The sequence below is a fragment of the Oryctolagus cuniculus genome, chromosome 10, assembly GCF_964237555.1.
Source record: "Oryctolagus cuniculus chromosome 10, mOryCun1.1, whole genome shotgun sequence".
Taxonomy (NCBI): domain Eukaryota; kingdom Metazoa; phylum Chordata; class Mammalia; order Lagomorpha; family Leporidae; genus Oryctolagus; species Oryctolagus cuniculus.
In genome coordinates this window covers 117521504-117538411 of record NC_091441.1, presented here as the reverse complement: position 1 = coordinate 117538411, position 16908 = coordinate 117521504, and the positions used below count along the sequence as shown (strand labels likewise).

The following is a 16908-nucleotide window of genomic DNA, read 5'->3' as shown; positions in this document are numbered from 1 at the left end:
CATTGTGTATATATGTGTATGTGTCTGTGTGTGAATGTATCACTGAGTTTTGTATGTATCTGTGTGTCACTGTATCTGAGTGTGTCACTGAGTTATATATGTGTACCTGTGTGTGTCACCATGAGTTTATGTGTGTATCTGTGTGTCGCTATATCTGTGTCACTGAGTTATATATGTGTACCCTGTGTGTCACCATGAGTTTATGTGTGTATCTGTGTGTCACTGTATCTGTGTCACTGAGTTATATATGTGTACCGTGTGTGTCACCATGAGTTTATGTGTGTATCTGTGTGTCACTGTATCTGAGTGTGTCACTGAGTTATATATGTGTACTGTGTGTGTCACCATGAGTTTCTGTGTACATCTGTGTGTCACTGTATCTGTGTCACTGAGTTATATATGTGTACCCTGTGTGTCACCATGAGTTTATGTATCTGTGTGTCACTGTATCTGTGTCACTGAGTTATATATGTGTACCTGTGTGTGTCACCATGAGTTTATGTGTGTATCTGTGTGTCACTGTATCTGAGTGTGTCACTGAGTTATATATGTGTACTGTGTGTGTCACCATGAGTTTCTGTGTACATCTGTGTGTCACTGTATCTGTGTCACTGAGTTATATATGTGTACCCTGTGTGTCACCATGAGTTTATGTATCTGTGTGTCACTGTATCTGTGTCACTGAGTTATATATGTGTACCTGTGTGTGTCACCATGAGTTTATGTGTGTATCTGTGTGTTGCTGTATCTGTGTCACTGAGTTATATATGTGTACCGTGTGTGTCACCATGAGTTTCTGTGTACATCTGTGTGTGACTGGATGTATCTGTGTGTGTCACTGTGAACAGTGTATGTGTATCTGTGTGTCACTGTGTGTATATGTGTATGTATCTGTGTATGAGTGTACAGTGACCGTCCCAGACTCACATGTGGCTGCTGCCCCATCCCCTGTCACAGACCTAAGTGTAGACCCTCTCCTGGTCTCAGCGGGGGCCTCTGGCTTTGAATCTGACCCTGACATGAAAGTGGGGCCACATGCTTTTGGAGAGGAGAACTTAAAAAAAAAAAAAAACCAAGGACTTTAAAAGGGGCTCACTGGAGCAGAGTCCTAGACATGCATAAATGTAACCACAACATATTTATCCACCATCCTCCCATTCTTGTGGACAAGAGTCTCGTCACAGGTGTGGCAGCCTGCCGTGGGGGACACACCACGGGGTTCCACAGATACCTGGAACTGCGGATAGCTCCTGAGCCTACACACACCTGTGATGAGGTGTGATTTATAAATGAGGCACAGTAAGAGATGAACAACCACCAACAGTGAAATGGGACAACTAGACCAATGTCCTACAATAAAAGTCGTAAGGGGCAGGCGCTGTGGCATAGCAGGTAAAGCCGCCACCTGCAGTGCCGGCATCCCATATGGGCGCCAGTTCAAACCCAGCTGCTCCACTTCCCATCCAGCTCTCTGCTGTGGCCTGGGAAAGCAGTGGAAGATGGCCCAAGTCTTTGGGCCCCTGCACCCATGTGGGAGACCCAGAGGAAGCTCCTGGCTCTGGATTGGCACAGCTGCAGCCCATTGCATCTATCTGGGGAGTGAACCATCAGATGGAAGACCTCTCTCTCTCTTTCTACCTCTACCTCTCTGTAACTCTTTCAAATAAATAAATAAATAAATATTTAAAAAAAAAGTCATAGAAAACACTTTCTGGAGTGCTCTGTCTCACATGTTCAGGCCACGGCTGCCACAGGTAACTGAGGCCACGGGAAGCTAAGCCATGGATAAGGGAGACTGCTGTAGACTAGCAAACTAACCTCTGTTCTCGGGAGTGGTGGGGTGAGCTGGGATCACACCTCCCTCTTGCTCCCCGCAAGCCGCTAGCGCTGCAGAGTCAGACTGCGCCTGCCACAGCCCGCCTGCACCAGCTCCCAGGACACATCCCCAGCAAGTTCGCTCAGATGCACTGGTTGCGTGCGACCCAAGGCCACTGTTCCAGCAACGCAGCCACTCCCAGCTGCTGGGGGCTGGCACATCCCTCTTGCATTCTGCACCTGCAGGGGTGTGGCAAAGCCGAGATGGAGCTCTCACTCCAAAGACCAGGGTGTCCATTCCCACCCAGAGTTCTGGTGCCATGGATGCAGGCCAGGTTAGGGGTTCCACAGAAGACTGGCCACAAGGCAGCTGTCTGCATGGGCAAAGAATGAGAATGAGAAGGTGGCTGCTGGGGTGGCCACCTTGGAGTTGGGACGTGTTAGCCAGGAGGAGTAAGGTTAATTCCTTACAGTCACACACTGTGGGACCTCTGCATGAAGAGAACGCTTCATCTCAGAGCTCCTCGTCTCAAGTCAGATGGGAGCTGACTGCTCCCAAGTATCCTGACTGCAAATGTGGAAAAGCAGAAGGCGTCCCTGTGCCCAAGCCCCCCTCCCGCCGCCTGCCCTCCGGGGGCTCCTCTTGGCCCAGCCCTCCCCGCCTTTCCTTCCCACTGCCCCACAGTGCAGCCCTTGGCACTCAGAGCAGGCACCTGCTTCTGGGGGACAGCCTAGCCAGCACCCACGCCAGCACCCACGCCACCCGACGCGTTCCACCTCCTGCATGGGAAATGTCCGCAGCTCCGCTCTGAGCTCCTCACGGGCGGAGCAGCCCCCGTCCCCTCTCAGCCATGGAGGCGGCCGCTAGGGCAAAGGGGAAGGACGGCACAGTACTGCAGGAGAGGACGCGGAGAGGCAGGCGACAGCTCTGGGCACAGCCCACCCTCCAGCGATGGCCCTGGACACCCCACACAGTTCCACACGCACTCAGGCCCCCTGTTCCTGGCCGTCCTCAACGCCTCATGCCCCTTAGGTCTTGCGATACAGCCCGTGCTGATCCCTGGCCCTGGGCCACCCCAACTTGGGCCCTACTCACTCTCCCACATCCCCCTGTCCCCACTCTCTCTCTCTCCCACAAGTCGGCCAACAGGCAGGGGCAGTCCTGGGACTCAGGTCGGCCGTCCCTGCCCACCCCAACGCCTGGGGCCAGTGCAAGTCCAGGCCCTCTCTGTCCTACAAGTCTGTGCTGCTCCCCGCTGAGGACAGAGGGTAGAGAGCTGGCACAGGGGCAGCTGCCACAACTTCACAACCGCCAGGAAGGCCCAACAGCCTTTCATCCTTAGAGGCAGGCAGGCTCTCAAACACAGAGACCACCCTGTGCGATCCCAGTGGCATGAAGAACACATCTCCCCTTCCTCCCCCGCCTGTGGCTCTGTGCAGCTCCAGCCTCAACTCCCCTGGCCCTTGGGTCTTGCGTCCAGGACAGCTTTGTCCTTGCAACCTCTGCACTGAAGCGAGGAGAGGAGAGAAACTCCCCTGGCTGCAGGGTCAAGGCTAGCCTAGAACACTACGGGGACAGCCTCACCTCTTCTCCCTGCTCCCAAACCACCCACCAGGAAATCGAGATGGGTGGAAGTCTCCTGCCCAGCAGCGGGGAGTTTCCTGTGCTGGTGCGACTTCCACTGCAAACACCCTCCCTCATACACAACACTGGTCCCTACCGGGGTTTGCTTTACTCTCAGCCACTCCCCTCTCGGGAGCCATGGATGGGAAGTAGGGGCCTGCACGTCTCTGCCTGGCCCTCAGTCAGCCTCTGTGGGCGTGACCTCCGCCTGGCAGCTCCAATCACTCCCTGAGCACCACAGAGGCACTTAGGGCAACCGGTCAGAGGCAAGGCAGCTCAGGTTAGGGGTCCTCACGGAAGCTGGCGTGGGCTGCAGCCGGAGACCGGCTCCACGGGGCGGCCGAGGGGACAATGGTGGAGGGAGGCTGCCATTACATCGGGCGCATTCGCGGACTCCGCGGCTCGCCAGCAAGTACCTTAATGAACGCTTCCATACTGCCGTTAAAGAGCTTATGGCTATACACTGAGAGAGGCCTAGGTCTCCTCGTTTTCTGTGGTTTGGGGGGCAGGCAGGGGGGCCTGGGGGAAAACGGAACAAAGGAATCAAGAAAGCAACCAATGTAAACGTGCCACGGGGGACGGTGCTCTCGCCACCCGCCACAGGGCACACAGATGCACATGGGAGCCCTGCCCCACCCGCTGGGTCCCAGGGCTCCCACTGAAGGCCTCGGGGGCCGAGAGTCACCCCCCTCCCCATGTCAAGCAGGAGAGACTTTCACATCACAAGTCGGGGGTGGGGGGAGCACTCGGAGGCTGTGCATCTGCAAAGCTGACCAGATGGAGCGGGATAAGGGCAGAGACATGGGACTGGGAGCCTGAGAAAGCAAGAGACTTGCCAACGCAATTGGGAAGGTCGCTGTTCTCAAACTGGTCACCACCTCTTGGCATGTCCAGCGCACTGGATTAACTTTATTTCCTGGCTTTATGGGTCTGGCAATTGCTATTCTCATTGCAGAGATGAAGAAGCTGATCCCAGGAGGGAGGCCACAGCTTCTCTGGGAGTCCCTGGTGACCCAGGATGGTGGCACTCTCCCTGCTCTCTAACCAAGTGCTTTCCAACCCACTGCCATGCGTGACGTCCTGTCTAACACTGCATGTGCTGCCCCATTTCACAGGGGCAGAAACTGAAGCCCAAACAGGACAAGTGGCAGAGCCAGGCCCCCAGCCAAGCCTCTCTGGCTCCAAGTCCAGGGTTGTTCTTACCCGGCCATGGAGCCTTAGGCAACTTTGTCTTTTCTGGTCAAGGACTCCTCTTCCCCATGAGCTCATGCCCTGGGGTCAGCCTGGAAGTGTCTTGCTTTGCTCTGAGCTCTCCATTCCCAGGGCTCCACTCTGGCCCACAAGGAGGGGAGCACACCACACACAGGTCACCCGGAGCAGGGAAACAGCCACGAACACGGACCCGTTTCCAGGGCCGCTCACCATGCACACCCCGGGCTGGCTGCTTTGCTCTCTTCACCACCCAAGTGGGCAGGACGGTGCTGCCTCCTTCTGGGGAAAGGGTCTTTCTGAGGTTCCAGGGAGGACCCCAGACCCAGAAGGGCAGCTCATTGCAACTGGCTTGGTCCAAAATTTGGAAAGCACAAACAATGGCCACACATGACAAACCAACACCTGGGCCCCAGGTCCAGATTGATTTCCTTGATGGGCAAGAAATGCCCTGGCTGTGCTACAGTAGAGATAAATGAGGTCCGTGGGCCTGCACCTGCTGGCTCCCTGGTGCCAGCCTCTCAGGAGCGCTGCTATCCAGAGAACTCTCACCCGCACCTCCCAGGAGTTTGAATACCGAGCAAACGCTGCCAACTCTAGGACTTGCATGGGCAAAGACACACTTGGATCCAAAGATCATGCTACCCAAACCACAGAACCAAAAGAACAGCACAAACCAAGAGTTTGGGAGGAAACAGCAGGCAAGATTATTTCAAGACCATCTTGGCTCCACGTCAATTTGGTTAGCTAAGTCCATGTCATTTCAGTTGCAAAATTATTGATTTTGGAAGGATGTGTGTACGTGGTGGTGGTGTTGGGGGGTTCTTACAATGGACCTGCTTTTGAATTTCCAAATGCAAACTCCAAGGAGAGTGCCAAAAAGGACACCAGGCCATCGGCTCTCAGTTTGGGGGTTAGGAATCACTCGTGGCTAGCAATAGGGTCGCCTCGTTTTCCTTCTGTTTCAGGTTCTGTTTCTGGATGTTTCCAGATCATTCCCTTGTCTCACACTGCGTTAAATGACTTTACGCACAAGGCGAATGAGTCTATGGAGGTGAAGAACAGTGCCCAGCGTCACACAGACACAATGTGACCGCGGCCGGAGGCAGAATTCAGCTCTGCCTTCTCAAGGCTCCGATGTGGGCATGAAATGGAGAAAGTGCTTTTATCACAGAACGCCCAATAGCAGCACTGACTCATCTACTGAACTGCCATGGCCAGCGAGAGTGGAGACGTTCGGAGCTGGTGTTGGACATCCAGAACCAAAAACAATCAGAGGTACCTGACTGGAGAGTTTCCTTGGAAGAAGCACCAAGATGTTTTTTGGTTTGTTCTTTTTTTTGTTTTAGATTTTATAAAGTAGAATCAAGGGAAAATAGGATGTGTTTTCCCATTTTTCCTGCCCAATCCAGAGAGCCAAGAACTGCTGGAATCACTGCCGGGCTTCTGTTTTAGCGGGGTCCCCTGCGCGTGGACCGGACTCTGACAAGGAAACGTAGCTATCCCGAGAGCGCACGATACCAAACGACAGCGACTTACTGAAGAGCTGGGCGGGGCACAAGGTGGGGAGCAGGGGGACAGCTCAGCCACGGGAAGTGGGGCAGCCTAAGCCTTCCATCTCTTCTGCTGCTCAGTTGCAGAGCAAAAAGGAAAGAGAGAGAGAGAGGGAGAGGGAGAGGGAAAGAGGCAGGGAAAACAGGAACAGACAAAGCCACAGAGAGGAAGAAAGAGAAGCCAGAGACCAATGTCCCCTTTCTGCCTTTCAGAAATTAACAGATGGCAACACAGGAGTTGGCCTCAACATCATTCTGTGACGGAAAGGATGTGATTAAAACTGTCCCTTGACGGCCCCATAGCTGTGGTTGCCAACATCCCAAGAGGTGGCAGTGTTACACTTCAACGGCAGCCCGAGTCCTGGAGGCTGTGTGTGGGTGTGCACGTCTCACATCTGTTCAGGCAAAGTCTCAACGACTTTATTTCGAACCCAGACCACAGGAGCAAGTCGACCTGGGTTGGGAAAGCCAGACTCGAGTTTGGGTCACAATAATCAAACTTCACGTCTGCATCTTGCTTTGTCCTGCGCAGTGCACTATGGCATCCGCACAGGCTAAATGATGGGGCAATTCTGTATCTGTGCTCTAGTAGGGTAAGGATCTCACGTGTGAGAAAAACACCACATACTGCAGCCTGTGTGCAAAAGCTGGCCCATCTGTCCAGGGTCAATGAAGCGGCTGGGGGCACCTGCCCAAATGACCGTCCAGAGGGACAGTGCCCACGGGCAGGAGTTTGATCCACAGCCATGAGGCACCGCCACAGGGCCCTCCAGATTCACTCTGAATCCACTGCCAAGTTGGCAACCAGCTCGCCAGGTTCAACCACGTTTCTGGAGGTCAGCGAACCTGCAGCTTATTCACAAAGTCGCCGGTGACTTTGGCCAGGAGACGGCATGAACCCAGGGAGGTGTGCAGCTTCCTGCAGGGAATGTCCCAGTGGGGGTGGTGGTGGTGGGGAGATGACCTTGGATTTCCCAGGCCCTGAGTCAAAGGGGTTACGGGCCGCAACACGTCAGAACAACAACAAGCATTCCGCAGCTTCCTCCAAGGGAACGGCCAAGGCCATCTTCCCCCACACAAGCTCTGGGCATCGGTTAGATCACCCCCATGCGTCTCGCTGCTCAGAGGCTTTGGTATAAAACGTGGCTTCCGTTGGTCTGGGACTATGACAGCTTCCTCTTGCCAGAAAAATCACAGTAATAACGGGTTTGCTTCTAGAAGGCTCTGTCGCCCCATGTGCTGGGAGGCCCTCACCTGGTGTGAGTCACCCTCACTTCCCAAGTTGTTGGGCGAAACTTGCGGAGTGCCTTGGCCTCCCTCTGCTGGGCCTCCCAAACTGCAAACCCCAGAGCTCCCCGAGCCTCTGCCCCACCTACTTCTCCCCCACCCCCACCAGGGCAGTGGCTTCCCAGGGTTCTGGGCCACCAGCAAGGCCTGCGGTGAATACAACAATGGGTCCAGAAAGTAAGGCCAAAAGCAGCTCTTGACTGCCATACGACTGTCGAGAGCAGGTGTCTGGGCCGCACACACAGATCTGTGGGACCTGAAAGGGGACAGGCTTTTGGGCACCCCTGACAGGGGCGGGGCTGCGAAGGGATCTGCGCTCTGGCGGGAAAGGCAGCCGCCAGCCGTCTGCGGCCGAGGGGAAGGAGTTCACTGGCTCTGGTCTGCTCAGGGACAGCGCGAGGGCAGCGTGGAACAGGCTGGAGAGGAAGCACAACTTGCTGGGGTGTGGCTCCCCCCAGGAGCCCACTGAGAGCCCGCCAGGCCAAGCTGGGGAGCAGCAGCAGTGGCCAGGCTTTCTGTGTGCGCATGCTTGGCCCCTTGCTCAAGCGTGGGCAGCAAACAGCAGCCCACAACCCGCCCGGGGCTGCTGGCTCTCATGCCTGCCCCCGCTGTTGTGCCGCTGCCCCACACCGCTAACACAGGATGCCTCACTGCCACCCAGCAGCCCCGAAAGCGCCCCAGAGCCAGCACAAAGGGCCAAGGCCCCACCATCCAGTGCTGCAAGCAGCAAAGCTGGCCAAAGAGCGGCTGTGTCTTCCTCAGCACCTCGCACCCCCGCGGGACACTGGTGAGGGGCTGTCCCAGCTTCCCTGGGCGCAGCCCGCCCCATCCCACTCCCGACCTTGGGCAGCAGGTCAAAGAGAACTCCCGCTCTCACCTGGTGGTGCCACACTCTGCTCTCTCCCCTGCAAAGGAAAGCAAATGTGGAGGTTACGCTGGGGTGTTCACAGTTTTAACCAGAAAAGTTCAGCTTTTCCTGAAACAAAAGATCCCCAGTGCTCACAGATGGTCTCTTCCATTTCTGCCTGCCCCCCCCCCACCCGCCAGCAGACAACCAGGAATGCACCCTCCGTCTCCAGAGGGGGCCCTCAGGAAGACATTGCTCGTGACTGCGATTCCTGGGCACGTGTGCTTGTGCCCCTGGCTGCTTTCAGGCGACACGATGCTCTCGAGGTTCATCCACGAGCGTGGGTAGCACTGCACTGCAAGAAGAGCCCAGGTTGGCCTTACCCACTCCACACCAACCGCCCTCTTGGCATCTCAGACCTTCCACGCCCCAAGCCCACGCCTGCCAGAGTCTTCAATCTGTCAGTCAACGGGCCGCCACCCACCCACGTGCTCAAGCTGGAAGCTCAAGCATTCTCCTGGAGACCTCTCCTCCTTCATGCGTGTCCCTTTGTTGCCATGCTGTCCCTTAGCCCAGGACACGCGTGCTTTCTCTGTAACTGTTTTCTGGTCCCATGGCAATCCATCCTGACTCAGCAGCCCAAGAACTCTGAAGCTGCCACTCACATCACGTCTTCCCCCTCGCTCAGGAGCCTCCTGCTGTACCCGGAATAAAACCCGAACCTCTTCCTCTGCTCTGTGTGCCCTGGGCAGCGGTCCCAGTGAGCCACAGAGACTCCGTCCACCTGGCGTGCTGTCCTGCACACCCTGCTCTGGCTCAGACACTTCTGCAAGGCCCTCAAACAGCCCTCAGAGCTTCTGTCTGGGCCGCCTTCTCCTCGCCTTCTGGGTCTCAGCTTAAACGTTGAGAAAGGCTTCCTCCATGTAAAGTTGACACCTGTCTCTTTATATCCCATTTCTCTTTACATCCTGTCCATGTATGGTGTAGCAATGCCCTCTTATTCACGGTTCGCTTCATCACAGGGCCGTTGTCAGTGGACCCCCACTGTGTGTGACCAGAGAAGGAATTGCGTCCACTCCTAAGGCTGCTGTACCACCAACCTCTTAGTGGCTGGCACGAAGCGTGTGCTCAGCAAACACTTGTTGAAGAAGTGGATAAGAGAGCAACCCCACACCTCCAAGGACCTTGCGGCTGAACGATGATAACAGTCTCTACATGGGTCGTGCAATCGTGCAAGAAGCGGTACAGTGCAGGTGCACACCGCTGTCAGCCCTGCGGCCACAGGTGAGCAGACTTGGCGGGCACTTTGCCCAGCCAGCCCCTGCTCAGGGCAGCATTCAGATTCCATCCCAGGCAGTCTGACTCAACTCTGGGCTTTGCCAGGAGAATCCCATTCCTGACAGACACGGGGTGAGGGAGAACAGGTGTCCCTCAGACCCAGCAACTCCCTACAGGTGCCACTTGGCTTCTAACAGCACCACCTCTTTCTGGGCTTTGGGGATGCCACACCCTAAAAGATGGCATGGACTCAATGTGTGGCTCTCAAAGGGAAGACATTAAACAGTGTCTTTCCTCCCCCTGTCAAAACCGGCCTGCGAATGCAGAGGTCCGGGTCCCAGCGCTAATCCTCACATCAGCTCTGAGTTTGTCAAGTCACTGCCTTTCTCTGAGCCTCACTGTCCCCGGCTTAAACTCTTCACCATCATCTCGTGCACTACAGTCTCCCATCCCTGGGTTTCACTCACACGCACCAGCAGCGTGTGAGCCCTGGTCATCGTGACAGCCACAGAGCACCCTCCCCGCCCTGCTGCCCAGCTGAGAGCCACACCAGCGCTGTCCAGCAGCAATGCATGGCAAGCGGCAACTTCTAGCAGCCCAGACGCGAGACAGAAAGACAAACTGTAGGAAAAAGGGTGCAAAATATAAGGAAAAGGGTGCAGATTGGCACTTCCTCACACGGGCATGAAATGTAAGGAAAAGGGCACAGAGCAGAGAGGAGACGAGGTACGAACCCACAGCCAGGCTGAATTTATTCCAAAATAAACCCTGAGAGGTGGGTGCAACTGCCAGCATGCACACAGACCGAACTTGTAGCAGAGGGACTAGATCCAGGGGGCTGGGCTTTTGTACATCCTAGGTGGGCTGGGGTGGGGGTGGGGGGCAGTAGGCAGAGGTGAACTTCTCCATACAGGTTGTTCAAGCTTTTCACACCTGGAGAAAAATACAGGTGAGGTGGGGAACACCACCAGATGTGAGACTGAACGGGTCTCCTGAAAGAAGGCAGGGATGACAAGAACCTAAAACGGCTGAGGCTTCCGTCCTTGTTCCATCACAAACAGGAGAGGTTGACTTCTCTAAAGCATTTAACCAAATATGCCATAAATATGTACTGTGGAAACATAAAAATTCTTTTCTGTGAGTCCTAACTTGGAAGTCTGAAGCACATTCTTTTTTTTTTTTAATTTTATTTATTTATTTGAGAGAGAGAGTTACAGACAGTGAGAGGGAGAGACAGAGAGAAAGGTTTTCTGTCCACTGGTTCACTCCCCAGGTGACCACAACAGCCGGAGCTGCGCTGACCTGAAGCCAGGAGCCAGGTGCTTCTTCCTGGTCTCCATGTGGATGCAGGGGGCCCAAGGACTTGGGCCATCCTCCACTGCCCTCCCGGGCCACAGCAGAGAGCTGGATTGGAAGAGGAGCTGCTGGGACTAGAACCAGCGCCCATATGGGATGCTGGCGCCACAGGCGGAGGATTAACCTACTGCACCATGTCGCCGGCCCCTGAAGCTCATTCTGCACCTCTCAATCTACACCTCAAGATCAAGGGCAGAGGGGCCTGCACCGTGGCCCCTATACGCCGCGGCCCCTATGCTGCTGTGCCAGCATCCCATAGGGGTGCCGGGTCTGGTCCTGGCTGCTCCTCTTCCAATCCAGCTCTCTGCTGTGGCCTAGGAAAGAGTAGAAGATGGCCCAAGTGCTTGGGCCCCTGCACCTGCATGGTAGACTGGGAAGAAACACCTGGCTCCTGGCTTCAGATCAGTGCAGCTCCGGCCGTTGCGGCCATTTGGGGAGTGAATCAACAGAGGGAAGACATTTCTATCTCTCCCTCTTACTGTCTGTAACTCTACCTCTCAAATAAATTAATAAAAATTAAAAAAAAAAAAAAAGATCAAGGGCAGGTGTGTGGCTGGCAGCCTGCGTCCCACCCAGCACAGCTCTGGATTCCTGACTCCCACCCAGCGTCGACACTCAGAGACTTCTAAAACAAAGACCAGAGCGTGTGTCTTCTTTTCAAGGCCAGAGTGGGTGCTGCAGGGCCCAGCAAAGCACCGTCTTTGCATAGATGGATAGACGGCAGGCGGGGAGAGCAGGGAGGAATGGAAGACCTGAGGCCATGGAGTGGACATGAGAACAACTCAACACACACATGCCCCGGGAAAGGACCTAACATACTGCCCTGCAGCTCGACGCCCACCACCAGCGCCTTCAGGGATACAGCGCCTCAACGTCCAACCAAATCAGAACTCAGAGAGCCCTGTCCTCACCCTCCGAGGCCTGCTGGCCCTTAAGGGCCTATTTTCCAGCTGGTGTCCCAGTCATTTTCTGGAAGGTCAGCCCTTCTTGGCCCTGGCAGCCTCTCTGCCCTGTGACTGGCTGTTAAACCTTGTCCTGAAAAGGCTGTGTCCCATCAGCTCCACAGATGGGGCATGCTTGTCCTGGGGGGCCCTCAGTGAACCGGAAGCCCACCCACACTTGGAGTGCATGCCGTGGGGCTTACAGAATGCCCAGACCCCAGAGTAACAGAAAGGGCTTGGACCTAAGGCCCAGAGCTGAGGGCAATCCAAGAATTCTCTGGCCAGGACAATGAAACAGGAGGAGCCTAGGGCAGACGCGAGCATGGGCTCTCGGTCCCAGGATGTGCCAGGGACGTCCTTTGTAACAAGGGCTGCCGATCTGCAAGGCACCTGACTTGTTCTGACTTGTGTCTGGGATCCCTCAAAACCCCACTTCTGAGAGAAGGTGGCCTGAAAGGGCTGCTGTCTCCTCAAGGCCGGGTCTCTCTGAGCCACGCTGTTGAGAGAAACCTTAGAGAAAGGGAGGCACTAGACACTCATTTCACTAAAAAGAAGAAAAATTTCCACTGGCCCCACATTTCTCAACTGTTTTCAAAATTTCCTGATCGTTGCTCCTAATATCAAGCAGCCCCAGATGACATGGAAGGGGGAACCCCTCCCTCTCCTTCTCTGAGAACTGTGCTCTACTGAACGGAGGGCCAAGCACACGGAGAGACTGACAGTCAGAAGGGCCAATCAGCTCGCATGCTGGGCACCCTTCATCCTGCTTGATTTCTCCACACCCCCTTCACCCAGTGTGAAAGAACTGCATCAACTTAAGTCAGCGAAACGTCTCCTGCTGCAAATTCTGCACACTCATCCCATGCCCCAGGGATGCCACCAGTCACCCTCATGTCTCTCCCAGTCAGACTTCCGGTGGTTTCTTAGGAATTAATGAATGTTATGCATGAACCCTCTTGGACTTGGGGCTTCCGTGGTGTGACACAAGGTGACACTCCAGCCTGCTCTGTCCTGACAGGTGGGCCCAGTACCAGGCCTCCAAGTGCCTGGGCCCCTCAGCAGCTCAAGGGGCCACAGTAGGACGCAGTGGGGAACAGGGTTCCACCCCAGTTCATGCTGACGTCTATGTCGTTACTGCTTATGGCTGAAGGACTCAGCGCAGAGACCTGACACAACTGTGGGGTCCAGGAGCGCCGACACTCGAAACCCCTGGCGGTGTGTTTGGAAGGTGGTTCCCGTGAGGCGGTGGGTGTGACTGCCCTGCAGGCCCGGCTGCTCTCACTGTTTCCTGGCTTCTGTGGGGTCCTCCCTCTGCACATGTCCCCCAGCCTCATCAGACACCAGACTAACGGGGCTGCCCGATCTTGGACTGGGAACCTCCCAACCCGTGAGTTGCCCTAAGCCTCCCTCTCTGCTGGCCAGCCCCCTCAGGGACCACAGAGCGGAAAGCCTTGCGAATACACGCACACACTCACCCTTGCCCAGCATCTGTGCACACACTCACCCTCGCCCAGCGTCTGTGTACACACTCACCCTCGCCCAGTGTCTGCTTGAGTAGGGCCTGCACACACTCACCCTCACCCAGCGTCTGTGCACACACTCACCCTCGCCCAGCGTCTGCTTGAGTAGGGCGTGCTTGGCCTGGAGCTTGGTGATGAGGTTACTGCCGTTCACATACTCCTTAAATTTCTGCAAGACACAAGGCACAGAGGAGTCACAGACGGCAGGGCCACGGGCTGGAGCCTCTGCCAGCCGCTTGCAACAACCGACCTCTGGGTCACAGAGGTCACGGGGGTGAGGTCACCATCAAGACACCTGGAGTGGGGAAGGAGAGGCCTCAGGGCCTGCTCTGCACCACTGTCCAGCCTCGCAGGGCTCTGGGCCTTCAGGTCAGGATTTGGGAGCACAAAGGAAGCCAGGAGGTTGTGAACGAGGCTTTTGTCAGGCAGCGGCTCGGGCAGAACCAAAGCCAAGACTTTCTTAGTCATCAGAGCTCCCCTGTGCCTCCAGGCCAAGGGCAACAGAGATGGGAATGTCACAAGGCTGTGCAGGTGAGGCCAGCGCCTTGTGGGACGTGTCAGGAGCCAGAGAAAGTGTGGCTCACGCCAGGCCCTGCTCCGGGGGAAGAGGGCGCTGGCTGTGTCTGAATGAAGATCGCAGGCTGTCGGGGAGACAAGGACAGCACAGGAGAACGGTCTGCCCACCGTCTCGCCGAGGTCAGCCGTGCACCGTGACCAGCTGTGGGCGGCCTTCCAGGGCCAGGCGTTGCCAAGCTCTGTGCACTCTGGAGCAGAAACATCCAGAACAGAAACACAGGCCCCGCCCCACAGCCGGTCTGGGCCTCCGCCACACCTGCCCAGGCCCCAGCTTCCCGCATCACCCCCCGCTGTGGCGCTCTGGGACACGTCCCCGCTGAGCCCCGCGGCGAGAGGCGGTGGGATCCGCAACCGTCTCGTTTCTGGCATGGGTGAGGAGCTTTGGATTTCACTGGATCCCATCGCTCTGGGGGTGAGGTGGGGAAAGAAACGATAAAGAAAGCTGTGGACGAAAACCAAGCAGGAACAGTGGTCTGGGAGCCCGGGGACACCTCGCTGCAGAGGGGAGCCCTGAGCAGAGGCCCAGGGTGGGCAGCAAGTGGCCATGCTGTGTGTGAAGGAGCTGTGTGAGCACACAGAACGGCGACCGCTGAAGCTCTGAGAACAAGGTCAAGGGCAGACACAGCTGCCCCACACCCGCTGCTCCCTTGTCAGACAGCTCTGCTCTGCTGCCCCAGCCGGTGCTCTCCGTACGGGCGGGCAAGTGAGCCCGCAGGCTCCAGGTAGACCTCATCACTCTGCAAGAGGGCTGAAGGTGGCGGTGCTGGAGAGGCAATGCTGGGTAGCCTCATGTGGGCCCATCTTGAGAGTGTGGGGCCAGGAACGACTGGGATGGAGGGGGCTGGGTGTCCACTTCTCCACGGTCATTCTTGACCTTCAGATGTCAGCAGTCACTCCACTCTGTATCTGCAGAGGACTCCACGCTTCGCAAACACACAGGCTGGGGTCTCCCCAAGTCTTGGCCTGCAGATGGGGAGACAGCGTCTCTCCTCCTCTACCCAGATGGACATGAGCCTGGGGCTGCAGCACTCACTGTGGGGCCTTGGGTGAGGCTGCACACGTCTGTGTCCACTGAGACTGAACCCACAAGACCCCAGCCTTTGTAACCAGCAGGGGGTGCTGTCACAACACAGATGCCATCCCGGGATCCTCATCTCCCTTCTGGGGAGGACCAGAGACCCAGCAGTACTCAAGGTCCCAGAGCCCCACCTCAGGGAACGTGGCAGCTGAGAGCCTGAGTTTGGAACAACACCCCAGGGGCTGGTGTCGTGGCACAGTGGGTGAAGCCGCCACCTGCAATGCCAGCATTCTGTATGGGCACTGTTTCATGTCTTGGCTGCTCCACTTCCCATCCAGCTCCCTGCTAAAGTCCCTGGGAAAGCAATGGAGGGTGACCCAAGTGCTTGGGCCTCTGCACTCACGTGGGAGACCTAGAAGAAGCTCCTGGTGTCCTGGCTTTGGCCTGGTTCAGCCCTGGCTGTTGTGGACACGTGGAGAGTGAACCAGTGGATGGAAGATTGCTTTCTTTCTCTCTCTCTCCCTCTCCCTCCCTCCCTCCCTCTCTCTTTCTCTCTCTCTCCCTCCCTCCCTTCCTCCCTCTGTAACTTTGCTTTTCGGATAAGTAAAATTTTAAAAAACCTTTTTAAAGAAGAAACAACATCGCAGATGACTCAGGGGTATGCCTGGCGTGGAGACCACTTACCCAGAGGCCCTCTGGGGAGGTGTCCACCTTCAGCTGTATCACGTGCTCCAGAATCCGCTGGATAAAGCAGGGCTGAGGGTCCACAGGGACTGCGGGTGCCCTTCCTGGCTGCTCATGGGAGCTCAATCCCAATCGGCGACCCTGACTCGGGCCTCAGGTCCCATCTACAGGTGAGTGCCCAGTGCACCTAGGGCTCGTGGGCCCGGACACTGGCCTAGCTCTTCCAAGCTTCACCCATGCAGCCGACGGAAGAAAGAACGCAACCACCTTACACTGGCGTGTGCCTTAAAAGGAAAATTTTGTCCTAAAAACACCCCAAATACCACCACAACATGAAATCCTGAGGGGTGTCTGCCACCCAGGAGAGTAACCTGAGTACCGAGAATGCGACAGGCATTTGGTGCAGCGGTTAAGCCACTGCTTAGGGGCCTCCATCCCTATCAGAGTGCTAGCTTTAAGTCCCAGCTCCTCCCCTTCCAATTCAGCTTCCTCCTAATGCACCTGGAAGGCAGCAGGTGACAGTTCAAGTACTTGGGTCCCTGCCACCCTCCTGGGAGCCCCAGATGGGGTTCAGGGCTCCGGGCTTTGACCTGGCCCAGCCTGGCTGTTGCAGATGGGGTTCAGGGCTCCTGGCTTCGACTTGGCCCAGCCCTAGCTGTTGCAGACATTGGGGGAGAGTGAACCAGCAGTTGACAGATCTCTGTCTCTCTGCCTTTCAAAAAAATGAAAATAAATACATTTGAAAAGAGAGAGAGAGAGTGATGTAACATATTAGGGCCATTGATCCTGGACACTGGAGAGCTGTATTTGATTCTGTGCTTCTGCTACTCAAATCTCTCTGTCTTCACCGCCAAGGTGAACTAAGCCTGCTGCTAGCCCTCCCCCACACTCAGAGCCCCTCAGCTCTGTGAACACAGGAGGCCCCCAGGGCACACGGTGAGTGTCTGGACAGCGCAGGATCCTTCACACACATCAGCTTTGCTTTAGTCCTTGACAAGGTCCAAGAGTGCTCTCAGAAGAAACAGTGTGGCTCAACTGTGGGTTTTCTTTTTTCTTTTTTTTTTAATCTATTATCAGAAATTACATATCAGTATTAGATATGGATTTTTTTTTCATTGATGGCATGTGATAGATTTTTTTAAAAACATTTAGTTATGGGGCCAGTGCTGTGGTGTAGTAGGCTAAGCCTCTGCCTGCAGC

The 16908-nt window shown here is 55.8% G+C and overlaps 1 protein-coding gene across 6 annotated transcripts in view; it reads right to left on the bottom strand.

The window, feature by feature from the left end:
* SRGAP3 (SLIT-ROBO Rho GTPase activating protein 3) overlaps positions 1-16908 on the bottom strand; it is a 331270-nt gene that overhangs the window by 36555 nt on the left and 277807 nt on the right. For 3 of the 6 annotated variants that reach the window (XM_070051217.1, XM_070051214.1, XM_070051219.1), the window contains 3 exons: positions 13515-13599; positions 8366-8393; positions 6188-6274 (listed from right to left, as the gene is read on the bottom strand). In XM_070051217.1, coding sequence (XP_069907318.1) covers positions 6188-6274; positions 8366-8393; positions 13515-13599 — 200 coding nt within the window. Of the gene's footprint in view, positions 1-3855; positions 3959-6187; positions 6275-8365; positions 8394-13514; positions 13600-16908 lie in introns of all 6 variants that reach the window. The other 3 variants (XR_011379673.1, XM_070051218.1, XM_070051215.1) reach the window with 2 other exon arrangements.